General features: G+C 42.1%; 1 protein-coding gene across 1 annotated transcript in view; it reads left to right on the forward strand.

The window, feature by feature from the left end:
* The first annotated feature begins 428 nt into the window (after nt 1-428).
* CLINT1 (clathrin interactor 1) overlaps nt 429-16,372 on the forward strand; it is a 46,174-nt gene continuing 30,230 nt past the window's right edge. The window contains exon 1 of the mRNA XM_054287809.1: nt 429-557. Coding sequence (XP_054143784.1) covers nt 517-557 — 41 coding nt within the window. The 5' untranslated portion in view covers nt 429-516. The remainder of the gene's footprint in view (nt 558-16,372) is intronic.

Here is a 16,372-nt window from a genome sequence, read left to right on the forward strand (position 1 = left end):
GGTGTGAGGGAGCTTTGAGCCCGGGTTTGAGCCGGGCTGTCCGTGCCCCACAGAGGGGCACAACCGCTCGGGGTCCCGGCCATGTGAGAGCGGCGGTTCAGCCCTCAGGGCGCGGCCGGAGGAGCCTCGTCCCATCCCGGTCACTTTCAACCCGGTCACTTTCGTCCCATCCCGGTCACTTTCATCCCAGCCCCGTCAGTTTCAGCCCGGTCAGTTTCACCCGGGCCCGGCCCCCCTCACGCCCCTCACGCCGCTCCCGGCAGGCACCGCGCGCACAGCCGCGAACTACAACTCCCGGCAGCCCTCGCGGCGCCCAGCAAGCTCCGCTCCCGGCCCCTCCCTCCCCAAGACTTCATTTCCCAGCACCCCGCGGGGCTGCCCGATCCTTCATTTCCGGGAGCGGCGCCGCGTCCCCTGCTTGGCGGAGGCGGCGGCGGCCGGAGCGCGGCGAGCGGGGCCTCCTGGCGCCGGCGGCGGAGGGAGCGAGACCGGGCGGGTCTCCGGGAGGTCGGCTCCATGTTGAACATGTGGAAAGTGCGGGAGCTGGTGGACAAGGCGTAAGTAAAGTGGGGCGCGCGCGGGGGGCCGGGGGCGGCTCGGCCGTGGCCCCTCAGCCGGGCCCGCGTTCCCCCCGCCCCCCCCAACATGGCCGCGGCCCCTCCCCTGCTGAGGTGGCGGCCTCACACCCCCTCTGTGCCCGGCTGACCCCGGCCCCGCTGTCTCTCCCTGCTCCCGTCCCTATCCCCCGGTGACTGCCCGGGGTCGCCCCTGAGCGTCCTCCCGGCGTGGCCTTGTGGTCCCTCTGGGGTTACAGGCAGCCAGGGGTTGCTGTTCAGGTAGTCTGTGGCCTTTCCATTATGGCTGGCTACTTTCCCGCCCCTTTCGGGCGCATCTGGGCCCTTCCAGCTCTTGGCGATCAGCGCTTCAGCTTCGTGTGCCCCCTCCTGTGCCAGGGTTCCGTCTGTGTGTGCCCGGTTCGGTGTGCGAGCCCTTGGAGTCTGGCTCTGCTGGATTGGCTCCCAGCGTGGCCCTTAGGCCCCTGAGGGGGAACAGGGAATTCTCTCAAAGCAGGAGGGAGGTAAGGAATCACCTGCAGGTTTCAGAGAGCTTCCCAAGTCACCACATGCTCTTTAAAGTGTTTCCCTCCTTCCTAAGGACAGGTTGGGCTGCCATTGCCATTGAGTCCCAACCCCGGGCTGTTCAGAGTGGTATTGGGCTGAGATACCCGTTCACACCCCTTACAAGTTTAAATAGTTCAGATATTTACAAGTTTGTTTCCTTGAATGGAGCCTCCTCCCGCTGAATACTTGTCTATGGACTTGGTTAGGTGATCATTGTTGCAGATGGAGAGCATGATGTTATTGCTGCCTGTGTCAGCCACTCCTTCATTTTTGGCATGAGAAAAATTTGGTGTGGTGGAGAACTTAGCAAAGATTGTTTTGCCTCCTCAAACAATAAGTCTGTAGAGGAAAGCTTGGAGCACTTCTCCATCACTCTTTCCAGTGGTGCTCAGTGATGGGGCAGTGGGCACAAACTGAAACACAGAAGTTCTGTGTAAATATAAGGAAAAGCTTCTTTACTTTCAGGGTGACAGAGCACTAGAACAGCCTGTCCAGAGAGGTTGTGGAGTCTCCTTCTCTGGAGATCTTCCAAACCTGGCTGGATGTGATCCTGTGCAACCTGCTCCAGGTGTACCTGCTTTAGCAGGGGGTGGGACTGGATGGTCTCCAGAGCTCCCTTCCAACCCCAGTAGTTCTGTGGCTCAACCCCAGTAGTAGCTCATGGCAGGGGGTTGGCCTAGATGCTCCCTGAAGTTACTTTCCAATCCAAACCATTCTGTGTTCTGTGAATTGTGGAATGCCAAGAGGAATAACTGGCTGAAGGTCTGTAGATCGGTATATACCAGATGATATTAGTGACAAACAGCTGTACCTGCCCTTATAAGTCAAAAGTCTTTCAACACTGAGGTTCTGTTGTAAACTTTAGAAATGTTTGTTTCTCCAAACAGCTTTTCAAAGGGCCTGTGTGATGTATAGGCTTAAAGATAAAGGCAAACTGAAGAGAAGTGTCAGCTTATTCATGATAATCAACTGTTCTGCTCAAGGTGCTTTGTACTAGACTGAGACTTTTCTAGGCCAAGATTTGGATGACATTCAAAAACCACTATGATTAAGTCTTGTCCTGAGGAAGTTATTTACTTTTTACAGCTTCTTGCATACAAAATTAGCCCTGGGTAAAGTAGTTTTAATAATGTGACAGATGAGGTATTTAGGAGCTGACTTGGTTTCCTGGACCCTGACTTGAGTTCCAGGACCTTGCAGGGAAATAAAGTTTTTTCTAAGTTTTACTTGTGTACTTTTTTTGTCTGTAGGATTAATGATCACTGTAGCATTATAATATTGTCACTGGTTTTAAAATGTTTACTTCTAAGGATATAAGTAAGTCCAACACTACATCAAAATCTGAATTGGAAAAGACATTCTGTTTCCAGAACAGGTGTAACATTTCCAATAATAAAAAATGTGGGTTTTTTAAATAAACCTCAGTTTTATGGGAATAACATCCAAATAAAGCAGATTGTTTATTAAAAAAAAAGGGGGAGGAGGGGCAGGGGGAAGGTGGAGCCTGCAGAGTAAATAGTATTTAGAGACATCAGGATCAATAGTCCCATTGTGTGTGGTGCAGATTTGTCATAATGTCTTCTGTCTTAAGGCCATGACTTACAAAATTCTCTGCAGAGGAAGCTAAATGATATAATCTGCCTCATAAATAACAGCTGATGCTGTGGCAGCAGCAAACTGAACTTCAGTGAGAAACTGCCCTTCTTTCCTAAAAAAGGGAATATGGTTATATGGGGATTTTGAAAATGTGCAAATAGCTTGAAATTTTCCTTGATAGCTTTGATAGTGGTTTAGAGCTCTGCATCTTGGTTTCATATTCAGCTGATACTTATCTTAGAGTTTCAATTTACTCATCTGAGGTTTATTTTGTTATCCTTATTTGTGCTTCAGTGACTGAGAGCTTGGTTAGGTCAGCTATTTCAACATGAAGGACTTTTCTTACACAATTCTCAGATACTTTGGTGTGTGAAGGTTCTGTAAGTGATGATAAACACTTTATCTGCTTTAAATGCTAAATGCTTTAAATGCTAAAACCCAGGTAAAAATGGTAACCTGCTAAAATTCATCAGTCTTAGAACCTAAAAATAAGTTAGCAACTGCAAAATGCATATGAGAAATTCAAATTTATGTTTAGTATTTTTGAAGTATTTGGTCTCTGTATATTCTTTGGTGTAGTTGGAATTGGGCAGTGAAGTTCATCAGGTAAATTCTGCTTTGTAATTCCCTTCACAATCACCTCTTATTTTTATGGTAGCATTTTCTAGTAACTGCAAAGTATGGACCTGCATCCTGTTGTGCATGAGACAGTTATTTAAATAGTGAGTGGTGGTCCTGTTGTATTTGAAGTTTAGGAGGAAGGCTCTGGTAGAGTATTGGATTTACTGCTCTAGGATGTGGTGGAATCCTTTTGTTGTGTGTCTTGTTCTGCCCTTTGTTAACTTCACTGCTTTTCAATGCCAGTGCAGCTCCCTCCTTTAAATATTAAGTACCTTGATTAGGTTTGAACAGTAATACCTTGTTTCTGGCTGAGCATTGTAAGTGAGGTTGCAGTTTAAATCAATTATAATAAAACCTCTATGTGCCTAGTAAAATCTGCTTGTCATGAGGTTTATTCTTGCAATTTCAAAATAACTGTCAAAATTCTTCCACCCTCCAATCTCTTAATGGGTACTGCAGTTGTTCAAGAGTTCTTAAAGTATGTGAAATTATATTGAATTTTTGGCTAGTTTATAGTTTAGAAGGTGCAGGTGTATGTACTCTTATTTCTTCTGGAGTAAATTCTATTTCTTATTATTATGTGACTAAATTAACTTAAGAAGGCAGCTTTTCACTTTTGTGTTCACTTGTATGGGCTCTTTTTCCCCAGTAATTCAAAACTGAGTTTGAAAAGTAAACGAAACAGTTGGAAAATAAATGCAGCCCTCTGTGCTCAGCTCGTTGGCTCCAGGACAGTGAGCACTGTTTAAATGGCAGAGGTTTCTGATGGCTCGGGGCCAGGGTGGTGCTTGGTGCAAAGTTGGTGAGTCAGGTGGCAGTTCTGAGTCACTCCTGAGGCAGTGGCAGAGATTTCTTGTTCCATTCTCTTTTGTCACAGGCTCAGCTGAGGGCTGCAGTGTGCCTGTGTTCCTCAGCATTGCAGCAGGAGGTGGCCAGTTGCTGTGACAGACACAGAGACACATGTCACACACTGGAGCTGCTGGTGGGAGTGTGAGCTGCAGGAACATTTGGCAGGTGGGAAGGAGTCTGGTCTGCCTCCCTCCCCTGCTCTGCAGCCTCAGGGGATCTGCAGCTTTGTCTCTGGATGCTCTGGAGAGAGCAATGCCAGCTATTGTGGCACCCGTGGCAGAGTTCAGGTTACCCCATGCCTGCTTGAAACAATCCTGCACTTGTGATGAAACTTGAGGCCAAGTGTTGCATTTACTGCTTGTGAGCTGCAGGAGACCGAGGATCTGCAGCCTGCCTGCTACTGTGCAGGGCAGCTTGCACCAGGAAAGTCATATTTTTATTGGTATAGGTGTATCAGTACTTTGATAATCCAACCACCAAGGGCCTTAACCAAGTTTCTCCTCACTGTGTGATAACAGAGCTGGCAAAAGCTGTTGTGGTCACTGAGAATGCGTTCAGGAGTCCTGGCTGTGGAAATACAGAGTGTTATGCAACTTGGTAACTTCACTTTTAAGTCTTACTGGACAAGAACATGTTGTGCTTTGTGTTCCCTGTGAGATTTTTAGGGGAGCTCTACAAAGAAAACCCTATGGCTTTAAAAAAAAAACAAACAAGGAACATTAAGAATTCCTGCTAGAACACATTTTAGCTTGTCAGGAACTTGGAGATATCAGCGTGCCTAGTGGCCAAGTTCAAAAGTCAGCCCATCATCTCTTTTTAGTTCTGTTGAATTTCCTCTTCTTGAAGCAGAAACTGCTGATTCTGACTTTACTGAAAGGTTCCTGTATGTTGTTAACCTGCACAAGGGGTTCAGCTTAAAGCAGAACACTGTTTATGTGTTTATAGGTAGCAAGGCCAGCTGGGCTCCTCATTGCAATAACTTCTCTCTTTATATGTCATGTTAACATTTTTGCTGCCTGGTTTCTGTCACAGACATGCAGGACATGCAGCAGGCAGGCTGGAAAACCTTTGGACCCATTGAAATCAGATTGCTGCCTATGTAACAGTGTGGTGAGACCTTAGAGCCACTTTCTGTAACATTCCATTGCCATTCTTAGCTTTTGGGATTTTCTGCATGCATGACCTTAATGTGAGAGAGCTCCTTTTAAGAACCTTTCCACACTTTAAAGGACAAGAAACAGTGTCATAAAAGAGGGGTGAAGGTGACAGATCTGAATGTAGTTAGGACAGTATTATCCAGATGTTCTTTAATTCAGGTAAGGTAGTTCCCACTTACTTAAAAGTTAAATGAGAGGGCCTGTGAATTTCTTGTTGGTAATAGGGATATGACAGTTGCCATACTCCTGTTTTGGTCTGTGCTCCTTCCAGCTCAGTTTTGTCCGCCTGAGCCCAGCTTTGCTACTACTGCTCTTAGCCACACCTTTCTAGTGGCCCAGCAGGAATGTGTTTGCACTCCCTTGTGTTGCAGAGCTGTTTCCATGTGCTTCACAAGCTTGATGAATTGCCCAGTATATAATAGTTTAATTTCTTTTTAAATGGAGAGCAAATAGTCTTATTTAGAATTGATTGTAATAAGGAAGCATTATAACACTTTAAAGTGTATTTTAGATGTAGCCACTTGGGTCCTCTGTTATTTATTCGTTTGCTGCAGCTATGCAAAGAGAAAGGATTTTTAGTGTTTGGGGAAAAGGAAGGATTAAAGGAGCTGTTGTCATGAGCTCCAATAGAACTAGGCAGGGGAGAAGTTCTGGTTGATAAACAGCATGTTTTCTTTAGTGCTTCTAATTGTACAATCTGTAAAGAGGAGGGTAAATTATTGGTAAAATAGCATGAATTACGGTTTCTATTGTTGTTGCAATTTCTTGCTGTTGTAACCTAAAGCATGTAATGAGAACCTGCACTTCACTCCCAGGTCACAGATGAGGGAAGCTGGTAAGATAATTCTGTCAAGTAAACCACTTCACATTGTGCTGGTAACAGTTAAAAATCTGTATTTGTTGACTTCCAGTCTCCTGTTGCTGTCTGCTGCCTCATGCTATGACTGCAGGACACTGATGTGATAAGTGCACCCCAGTCATTTACCCTACAATTACAGACCTTGCATTGACTTTTGATTGCTCTCTGCCTTTGGAATGCTCATGTTTGGCCAGAAATAGGCAGGACCCCGTGTACCCTTAGCTGGGGGATTTCAGTCCTCCAGCCTAACTGCTTTCTCTTTTTAATGTGCCTGTAATTGTTCTTATTTACAGGCGATTTTCTTGTGGTTCGTGCATTTGTCCACCCAGACTCCTGAGCTCTTTAATGAAATGCTGTTTGCTCATTCAGTAATAGCAGGTATTATTGTAAATGATCCATCATAAAATATATCCAGCAGAAGAGTAAATGACTGTCTAACGTTTGTCCATTGCTATCTGAATCTCCTGTAAACTCTTTTGCTTCAGTCCCAGGATCATTTAGTTTCCTCTATATTTAAGATTTATTTTGGTTTGCATAAGCAAGATCTTCAGGGCAGTGAACACTTCCTCAGTTTTATGTAAGGGACAGTTAGTTAACCCTCACTGCATGAGTTATTCTCCTATTGCTGCTAAAGAGGTGCCCTGCTGATAGCTGCTTTAAGAACAGCATTTTGTATTACTATTACAAGGCAGATGATGATGATGATCTTCAGCCCTGGAAGGGTTTGCCCTCTGCCTGGTTACCAGAGAGCTGAGAGAGAGAAGAAAGTCTTGGCAATACAAAGGAGGACTGGATTTGAGCATAGCATTTGGCTCTGCAGCCAGGCATGGCTGTGTCTGCCCAGTACTTGTAACAGCAAGTTACCTCTTCAGGCTTTCCTCCTTCCCTTAAAAAACTTGCAGAAAGTTGCTGGTGTTAATAAGGAAGAAAAAGGGTTCTAGTCTTTGGGCCATGTAATTGAGTATGGGAGATAAGCATCTCTGAAAGTATTATGCTCTGTTATCTCACATACATGGGTACAGTGTTCTCTTGTTTGAATATTCAGCTGGTGAATATTCAGTAATCCATCAAACAGGCAAATATGACAAGCTGATGGATTTATTAAGAGTTGGCATAGGGTAGTTGTGGCCAAGCATAGAGTTTCATCAGCACACTCCAAGTGGTGCTTTTGTTAGTGCTCCTTCAAATGTGTTATTGCCATTTTACACCCTGTGGTAGCTGACAATAGTCTGTATTATGTTGTGTAAGGCTAGCTCAGGTGTTGGCTTAATGTATTTTCAAGGAATCTGAGTGATGTATGTGCAACAGCTTCTGCGTTCTTGAAATGTCTCTAAAGCAGAGTTTTGTGTGCCCTTGCCAAGCAGGACTGGGCTCCTGCATGAAACTGGTCAAGGATAAGAGCCTTACCTACACCACTGTGTGCAGCTGTGAGCAAAAGGATCAAGGTGCTTAACTCAGTTCTGTGCTAATTCTCTTGGTTGTGTTGCCAGTTAGTGTATTACAGAATATTAGCTGATTTGCATAATTATTTCATATACAAGGTATAATTACTTCCAAAGCATTGGACACACTACTGCTTTCTCTCCTCAGGCTTTGCTATTTCAGTGTGCAACTCTAAGTGTTGCAGTTGTCCTAAAATACAATCTTAAAATGCTGATCTGATTCTTTTATATTTGTCTCCATTTATTTCAAGTGTTAAATAAATTTCTGTATTTATATGAAAATGATGTTTATTTCTAAAAACAAAGATGAGCCATTGGAGAATGAGTGAAGCATTGCTTCACAGGATGAAGAACACAAAAATGTAATGATTGAGAGTTGTATGCTTCATTCTGAAACTTTTGGAATATCTTTCCCTGATTATTCTGAAGTGTGAGTACAGCTTGTCCAAAGTCATAATGCAAGAATTCCAATTTGAGCTCATATCCAACATACAGAGTGTGACTGGCCTGCTGGCCTGTTGCTTCAAGTATGTTTCAAATACTTTGCTGGCATGTGCTTGATGAGGAACTTCAGCTTCCAAATTACCACTGTGTACTCTGAACTTAAACTGAGATGGTATTTAGAGAAGAGGGGCAGGAAATTGAAACTCCTTGAGAAGAGCTGTTCCCTTTAATAGTTTTTTTTACTGATACAAAGCTGTACAATGGCATAACATTTTGTTAAAAGTTGGCTGTTTCACAGACTTTTTTTAAATGCTTATTTCAATTTTTTGTATTTATAAGGCAGAACTAATGAAGAGCAAGAGTATGAAAAGCAGAATTAGTAGCACATGTACCAAGTGAATAGTCAGATTTGCAGTTGGTCTTTTTCCAGCTCCTTGTAGTGCTCTGGATCTTGTTGATACAGGTCAAATATGGACCCAGTTAGACACAAGGATTGACAGCTGCTGTCGTGTTTTGGTTTGGAGCAGGAACTTTATTTACCTGTTCCATTTGGAATGAAGAGCTGTTACACAGCTAAACTTGAACGATGCTTGGTGGCCTCTTTAGAAAGAGCAGAACTCTCCAGAGCAAAATGGTCCTCCTGTTCTGCAAAACAAGATCTGATGCTAACTGGGATGTAATTTTTTTTTAAAGATATGCTAAGGTAAGGTCATGTGAAATTGGTACAAGTTGGTACCTTGCTTCTTTCCAGAAGCTGTATAAAAGTACTCTTATGCTCTGAGTACTCTTGAGTATTCTTTCAGTACCAGTTAGAAAGAGGATTCATTACTTATTCTTGCATTGTGTGCTGTGTAATGATGGTGTTTGGGTTCCTGTGTGAGGAATTGGAAAGAGGAACAGACCCAACTGGGAGCTCTTTCTCTCCCAAAAGGATTTTTTAGATTATCTGGGTTTGAGTTAGAGTAGTTCCCTAAACTTATTTGCCATACAATTGTATTGCACACTTGAGGAAGCAGTGTTGAGATGGGAAAGGAGATGAGAGGGACCCTTAAAGTTCTTGTGTTAGTGGAGGACATTGGACACAGAGTTAAATCTCCCCTTGCAATTGCCCTGAAATCTCAAACACAGTCAGCACTTTCACCAATAAGAAAACATAACCCAAGCCATGAAATCAGAGTCTGTAGTTTCACACTCAGTGTAAGCGTAGGCTGATGGTGAAAGAGGTTTTACAGCCTCCTGTCTGCCACAGCCTGCACACTTCTGTCCCTTTGCTGGCACTTGCAGACTTTGTGCTTGATGAGAGAATCTCTGACTAACCAGTTGTTTTTGCCAGTTTAGTTCTCCACTGGATTGGTTCCCTGGTACAGTTAACTCCATCCTCACACAAATATTTGTCCTGGCATAAAGGAGGGAATGGTGCTTGGGCAAGAATAAGTGGCTGGGGGCAAAGTACAAGTTGAGAGCAATACACCCTTGGCATGTGATTTCACAAGCAGGTTGAAGAGCTCTAAGATTATTTTTCTACTAATACAGAACTAACTCATTTTTACACCTGGCCATTCCCTGTCTTTGCCTTCCTTGTGCTGCTGGTGTGTGGTTCAGTATTTGCTTGTGCTCTTTGCTGATAACAGCTAAAAGAGCCCCCATAATGGTTTTAGGGTTCATAACTGATTTGGCTACATGTTCTGCAAACAGCTGCCCATGGCACCACAAACGTTTATGGTGATGGGGAAAGGACAGGAAGGTCAACTGTGGGAGCCTTTTTCCATGATAAGACATTTCTACATATTTTTGTTAATTAAAACTGTACCCTTAGTGGTTTGTTAGCTGCAAGTTTGAATTTATTTAAGGTTGTTCTTCTGTCATATATCACAACTTGAAGGCCCCAAACCAGCCTTTCTATTTGTATCACTGTTGTGATGGGGAGGGTAAGCGCCAATATTCTGGTTGGAAGTTCACAAACTTCTGAGAAAGGATATAAACTGAAATACAGTTTAGTGACTTGTGTGGGGCTACTTTGAATCATTCAGGCTCAGATTCATCTCAGGATCCAACAGATCTTCATATGAGAAGCTTTTAATTCAGTTTCTGCAGCTTATTGCAATAGAAATACTGGTGACATATATTTGGGTTATATCAGAGTGGAGAAGTGGGTATCCACTTTAAATAGATTAAATCTTTCTAGAGGTGTTTGGTTTGCCGCTAAGAATGAAACTACCATGACACCAAAGTTATCAGGGTCCGTTTATGAGTTATAAGGAAACCACCTCAAAGTTGTTGAACTTTTTCCTCCCCTCATCCAAAGGGTGTGTCCTATCCTGACCAGTTCAATATTTACTGCATGCTTAATAGATATTAACTGGTTCATTTGGGATACAGTTAGAAATATTAGTGTATATTCAACTTATTTAATGAGACTGCCTGCATTTTTTCTAATCTATTGTAATAATAATGAGATCTATTGGGAGTTAGGGAGGTTTTTTTTTTTCTCTACTCCATTCTGAGTCAGAACAACAAATATGTTTCTTGGTGGTTACTCTCCCCATCCTGTCAAGCTGTTTAGAGTCATCCTAATGTAGGTTGCAGACTGTGCTCAGTGTTTCCTCTCAAGACATTACTTTATACTTAGTAAACAGATACCTCCCTGTGTGATTTTTGGAGGTGTGTGCTTTGTTTTGCATTCTCCAAGACTACTCAGCTGAAAGGTTCTCTAAGATCATTTGGGATGTGAAGAGAGGAAGGCTTTTGATAACCTTAAATAGTTTTATTGGAGTTGCAGTAGGTGAATGCATCTTCTGAAAAATAAATTAGTCTTGGTAATTTACATCTACTAATAGAGCTGATATCTTAAAGATTGCTGACACTTTTAATTATTCCTTGTTTTGACAATTACTGAATTATTTAAACTGTGTCTCTGTATGATCATGGGAAGTGTGTGGGGGGAAACTCTCTGTTCTGAGGTATTTATTGCCTATATGAGTTATCTTCTATCACAATGTTCTAGCTCTCCTTGCTACGAAACAGTTGATTGCATTTCTTGAGACAGCTTGAAAACGTAGTGCTAATAGACTCCTAATTGGCAAGTGCAGTCTCAGCCTTCAGCCTGCCAGTGTTGTTTTTTTGTTAATTACACAATAACTGTAACTCCTGTAGCTGCAGACATTAGCTCAGAAAATCCAGTGATCTTACCATTAGTGGGTAAATAAATAAATAGTCCCCGTGTTGAGCCATTGTGAAATTTGTTTGTTGCAAATACACAGTGTCATTTGAAATTACCATCTCTGTGTGGTCAGGAACCAGAAACTGGGTCTCTGAGGCAAACGGAGCAGCTCCTGTTACCTTTTTAGGACATGAGTTACTTGATCTGCTGGAGGAACCCGTTTAACAAAGGGATACCTATGAAAGGAAAGGAAACATCATTATCCTCCACAAATAAACATGGCTTGGAAATGTGGAAGTTAATTTGTCTGTAATTGACCAGATTCATTTCACAAAAGAAGACTTGCTTTCAGTCAAAGTGCACGTTTGTGAACTTGTGGGGTTTTGTTTGCCAAGCTTTTTAGTTAATGTGAGATACCAACCTAAAAATTGTAATGAAATAACATTAAAATGACGTTGCTGTTGCAATACTTGTTCTGAATGCTGTGTTCTCACTGCCTGTGCTCATTTTTAGATACTCAGCTCTGAATAGCTCTGGAAGGACACTGTCATTAACTATTAACCAGAATTTCTTTGTTCAGCTGCGTAATACAGCAACAGAAGGACTGCAAGGTTGTAACCTACCTTCATGGAAAATAAAATTACTAAAGACAATTGGTATTGAGCAAGTTTAGTCTATTTAGGATTATGGTGATTACTTTTTATTCTTGGATAAACTTGTAGCAGAGAAGAAATGTAGTAATTCAGGTTTATTAACAATGAAGAATCTGAAGTAGGAAAGTATTTGGGGCTTTTTGTTTGGTTGGTTTTTTTTAAAGCTTTCTGTTGGAAAACTAAATAATTGTGCTGTTCCTAGGAGTTCAGGACTAAAGGTCTGAGGGCAGAGCAAGTTCAGGAAGAGAACTGTATTTTGTCTCTACCTGTAAAATCTTGGATGCTCCCAGCTTATTCTGCAGAATTATCACTACATACTTGCCTTTAGTCTTTCCGTAATATAATGGACATCTTTTGAAATTGTCAATTATAATACTGAGGTTTCCCTTTGCACAGCCTTGCTTATGCTAAAGGTGTACAGAGTACCTGCTGTGAGACTGCAGAGTCTTAAATGGAATTTAATTATAAAATGTTGAATTTCTTGTTCTTTCTTGTTAGCAAGGTGAGATGCAGGGAAAGGTTTTGGTGTTTTGAGGAGCTTCCTTCTTGGGAAGAGGGAGGGGATAGTTTTGGAGACACTGAAACAGAAGTTTGAAGGACCTTGTGTTCTCCTCTCTGTGTGCAGTGGAGTCAAGAAATAAGTTTCTGGCATCCAGACGTATTCCATGTAATCTTAAACAAAGACAGCATCTTTCTTATGTTGTCTGACATGTAATGATCTTCTGGATTGGATTTCAGTAGTGGATATGAAAGGAAATTCTGCAGGTGCATTAGAGCTATTGAGTGTAGCAGCTATTGTTGCTCTTCATGGAATAATGGAACAATTCTTGTTTTCAGCTTCAAACAGCAAACAAGCAGACTGAAAGGAACCAATTTTGAGAAGAGAAGCTGATCACCTTCTCTATAGTGACATCAGTATTCGTTTTCTAGTTTTATTTTGATTATTTTCCAGAAATAAAAGGTCTGGAATCTGATGTTGAGGCATCTTTTGGGTCTTTTTGCAAACAGTAGCAACTGTAGAATTAATTCCAGTAAGCTTAGAAGTAAGCTTAGTAAATGATAATGCACTTCACTTTATAATAGCCAGGATAAAGGTGGTGATCTCACTCCTCCTGAATACCTCCTGCTTAGCAATTCCACTGCAGGACATTTGCATAAATGAAGGAAACAACTGCTTATGAACCTGCAGTTTGATTATTTGGTATGAACTGTTGTTTCCTCTTCCTTTCTCCTGCTCAGAAGTGCAGTTCAGCTTCTGCCTCAGCCTTAGGACATTTTCCAGGGCACAAGGCCATTTTAAAAGTGCACTTGAAGGTTTTCTGGTTTAGTTGCTTCACCTGCTACTTGGACCGTGCTTGTGTTGATGAGATACATGTCCCAGGCTTTCCTAGGAATGTGCTGCATTGCTTTGCTACCGCCCAGGTGCAATGGGGAGCTGTACAGAGTCATGGCTGTGTAGTTAAAGGCAGGAGGAAGCTGCAGGCCCTTCACAGCAGTCTGGGTGCTGGGGATAGAGAGCAGCTTGTGTTGTAGAAGGTTTGGTGTGTTCACTGTGTGTGATTTATGTGCAGTTGGGTTGCTGTTGTCTGACCCTGGCTGCCTGCAGCCTGAAGGGCCAGGGAGAGGAGCTGGTAGGAGTTGGAGCTCTGGAGGTAACAAGGGCAGCACTTCCAGAGTGGGACTCCTGACTGACCTGTTCATGTTCTGTACTTTGCCCCTGAATCTGATCAGAGAGCTTGTAACAGGTGCTTACTGTTGGCTTAGAGGAGCTACCTGTACTCAGGTTTATGTCTCAGAAATTATCACAGAAAGAAATAGACACTGCAAAGTGCAGGGGTGCCTGGGATGTCACAGTGCCAAAGTGGTGATATGGCAGCAGAGAATGATCAGTTTGTGTGTTAAAAGCTTCAGTGCCTGCATTGTTTAAACTTTTTTCAGCCCTCCCTGGTGGAACAGCAAGCATGTGTTTAGAGCAGTGCTTAATTTGTAATGAATCTGGAATTAGGGCAATGTTTTAATGGTACTCAGCTTGCAATGAATGGATAGCTGAAACTACAAGGATCATTAAGCATGGCCCATTAATGTTGGGGTGTTGGTTTTTGGCAATATTAAACTCCATATAACTGCCTGTTCATTCTTCTGTCCTCACCAAAGACTCTATCTGCTGACAAATAATTAAAGCAGTTCTTTGAGTAGGGAAAGTTTGGATTATTTAGAATTCATTATGATTAGTGTCACTGAATGGATCTGTGCTGTTCACAGGTGCACTGACTCCCATGCAATGTTCCTGCTTTTCCAAGTGAAATCTCTTACCTGTAACTGTTCAGCTAATACACTTCAAGCATGTATGGCATCAGGAGGTTTCCTTGGCCACTTGGTGCATTTCTGTGGGCTTAGAACATGTACAAGCTCTTCGTGGTGTCAGAAAACTCTGGTATGAAGTTTTTGGTGAACACATTAAAAATGAGTAGGGAGTGAATGGGTACAAAGAGCACAGAGCTGCAGGAGGTGTAGAGGGAGAGTAGGGCATATCAAAGCAGTGGTATCTTTTGGGGATCATCTTAAATCATTAATGCCACATCTTCTGAAATTCTGAAAATTTGAGGTACTTCCTTAAGAAGTCACTACATTTGGGAGGAACATTTGGGAGGGTGTGGAGTGTAATACCTACATAATACTGTGTATTATTTTTACAGTGAAGTTGGTGGTTTGGTTTCTTTCTTTCTCCTCCCCATCTTTTGCCTCCATTCAAGGTCGCTCTCAAAATTTTTTGTGGTCAGAAATAGGAAGTTTGAGGTACACAAGTGAGTTGGAGTTGTACAGCTTCAAAGCTCACTGGTGCCTCATGCTGAGCATAGCTACAACTTCCTTGTCTTCTGAAAACTTCTGTCCCTTTTGTTTGTTGTTTTGAAAGAAGGAGAGGACCTTATCATTCTTGTTAATATTTTTCTCTCAGCCTCAAAATATTGTGCACTAACCCTGAAAACTCAGTGACTGGGAGTACTTGTGATTCTCTTTATCTGTTGAAGATTTAATAAAATACTTGAGCTGTGGGCTTGGATGTGGTCTCTCAATTCTGTGTGCCTACAAGGAAGGAAGTAGCACTTGATACTAATTTTGGGGAGGACAACGACTTAGGCCACACCTTATGAACCAGCTTTATATCTGAAACCAGCTTTTTATCTTCAGGGAAAGTTACACTCAAAGTTACATGAATGCTACAAACCCTAAGAAACACAATTGGTTGGAGAGTGTAAACTATGTGTAGAAGTTCCTCAGTCTCTCTTCCCCCAAAATAATGTGTTTAAATTCTAGTTTTATGTTGTAATGGTCTACCAGGGTTTATTGGAATTGACATTTTTGTGCTGGTATTTTATTCATATAAAAAGCCTTCTACAGAAGTGGTTTTTTTATTAGATTTCACTTACACTCTGTCCTATTTGATTAAACCTTTGTTTCCAGTAGGAGTCATGTTACCTGACTGGATCACAAATAGGGAAAAATTAAAGGTAAATCACGTGGTGGAAAATTTATGATGGCATTTCCTGACTCTTGAAGTGCAGTCTGAATTCTATAAGGAGAGATACTTAAGTCTAAAAAAAAAAAGTTTAAATGTTGCAGCTTGTTTGTTATAGAAGAAAAAAGCTGAAGTGTAAGGAGCAGAGTGACAAAATAAGTGTGAGGATTGAGCAATAGCAAATTGAGTCACAGCATGCATCTGGAAGTCTCTTTAGTTCTGCAGTTACAAAAGGTTACACAAATTTCATATGCCCACTTCTTTTTGGGCTATGCAGCTGCTCTTGTGTGACCATAGCGTGTTGAACTTTGGAAGAGATTAAATCCACAGGAATAGGAGCTGCAAAGCAGTGGCTCTAATCTGCTGTGCCAGATGGAAGCTCACAAGAGGCAAGGAGACTGAAAACCTGCACAGGGCAGTGGCAGCATCGTTTTTGTGTCTGGATCAAAACCAGAGTTACTGTTCAGTGTGTCACTGTCCCACCAAAGTGTCAAGTGTGGCCTCAGTGGCAGCATTTTTTCCACTTGTTTGTGAAATTGGTTTTCATGCTTAAGTTTAATCGGATTTGTCACAAGAATGCTTTGTGTGTAATTGTCCTCCAATTTCAACTACAAATGTGACCTAAAAACTAATACTGAAAACAAGTAGAAATACTATTATGGTGGTCTTACTATGTAAATGAAAAGGAAATATTTTAATTCATTCTACTTGTTGGAGTGTAGCATTTATTTTTGTAAGTTACCTTTTAAAGAATATTTTTTTAATTAAGTGTAATAAAATGACAACGCTATTAAGCCTTCAAAAATGGAGCTGCAGAAATATGCATTTGAAGGGAAGATAGTCTATAATGGGTGAAGTTTAGGGCATGGTAACTGAAGAATGTGAGGGTGGACGTTTGGAATGAAAATTTCCCATTAAAAATGGGGAAATAAAGAAATGGATCTGAACTTTAA

This window comes from Melozone crissalis, unplaced genomic scaffold (genome assembly GCF_028551555.1).
Source record: "Melozone crissalis strain CALT ecotype California unplaced genomic scaffold, PUWL_Pcris_2 ptg000061l_1, whole genome shotgun sequence".
NCBI lineage: Eukaryota > Metazoa > Chordata > Aves > Passeriformes > Passerellidae > Melozone > Melozone crissalis.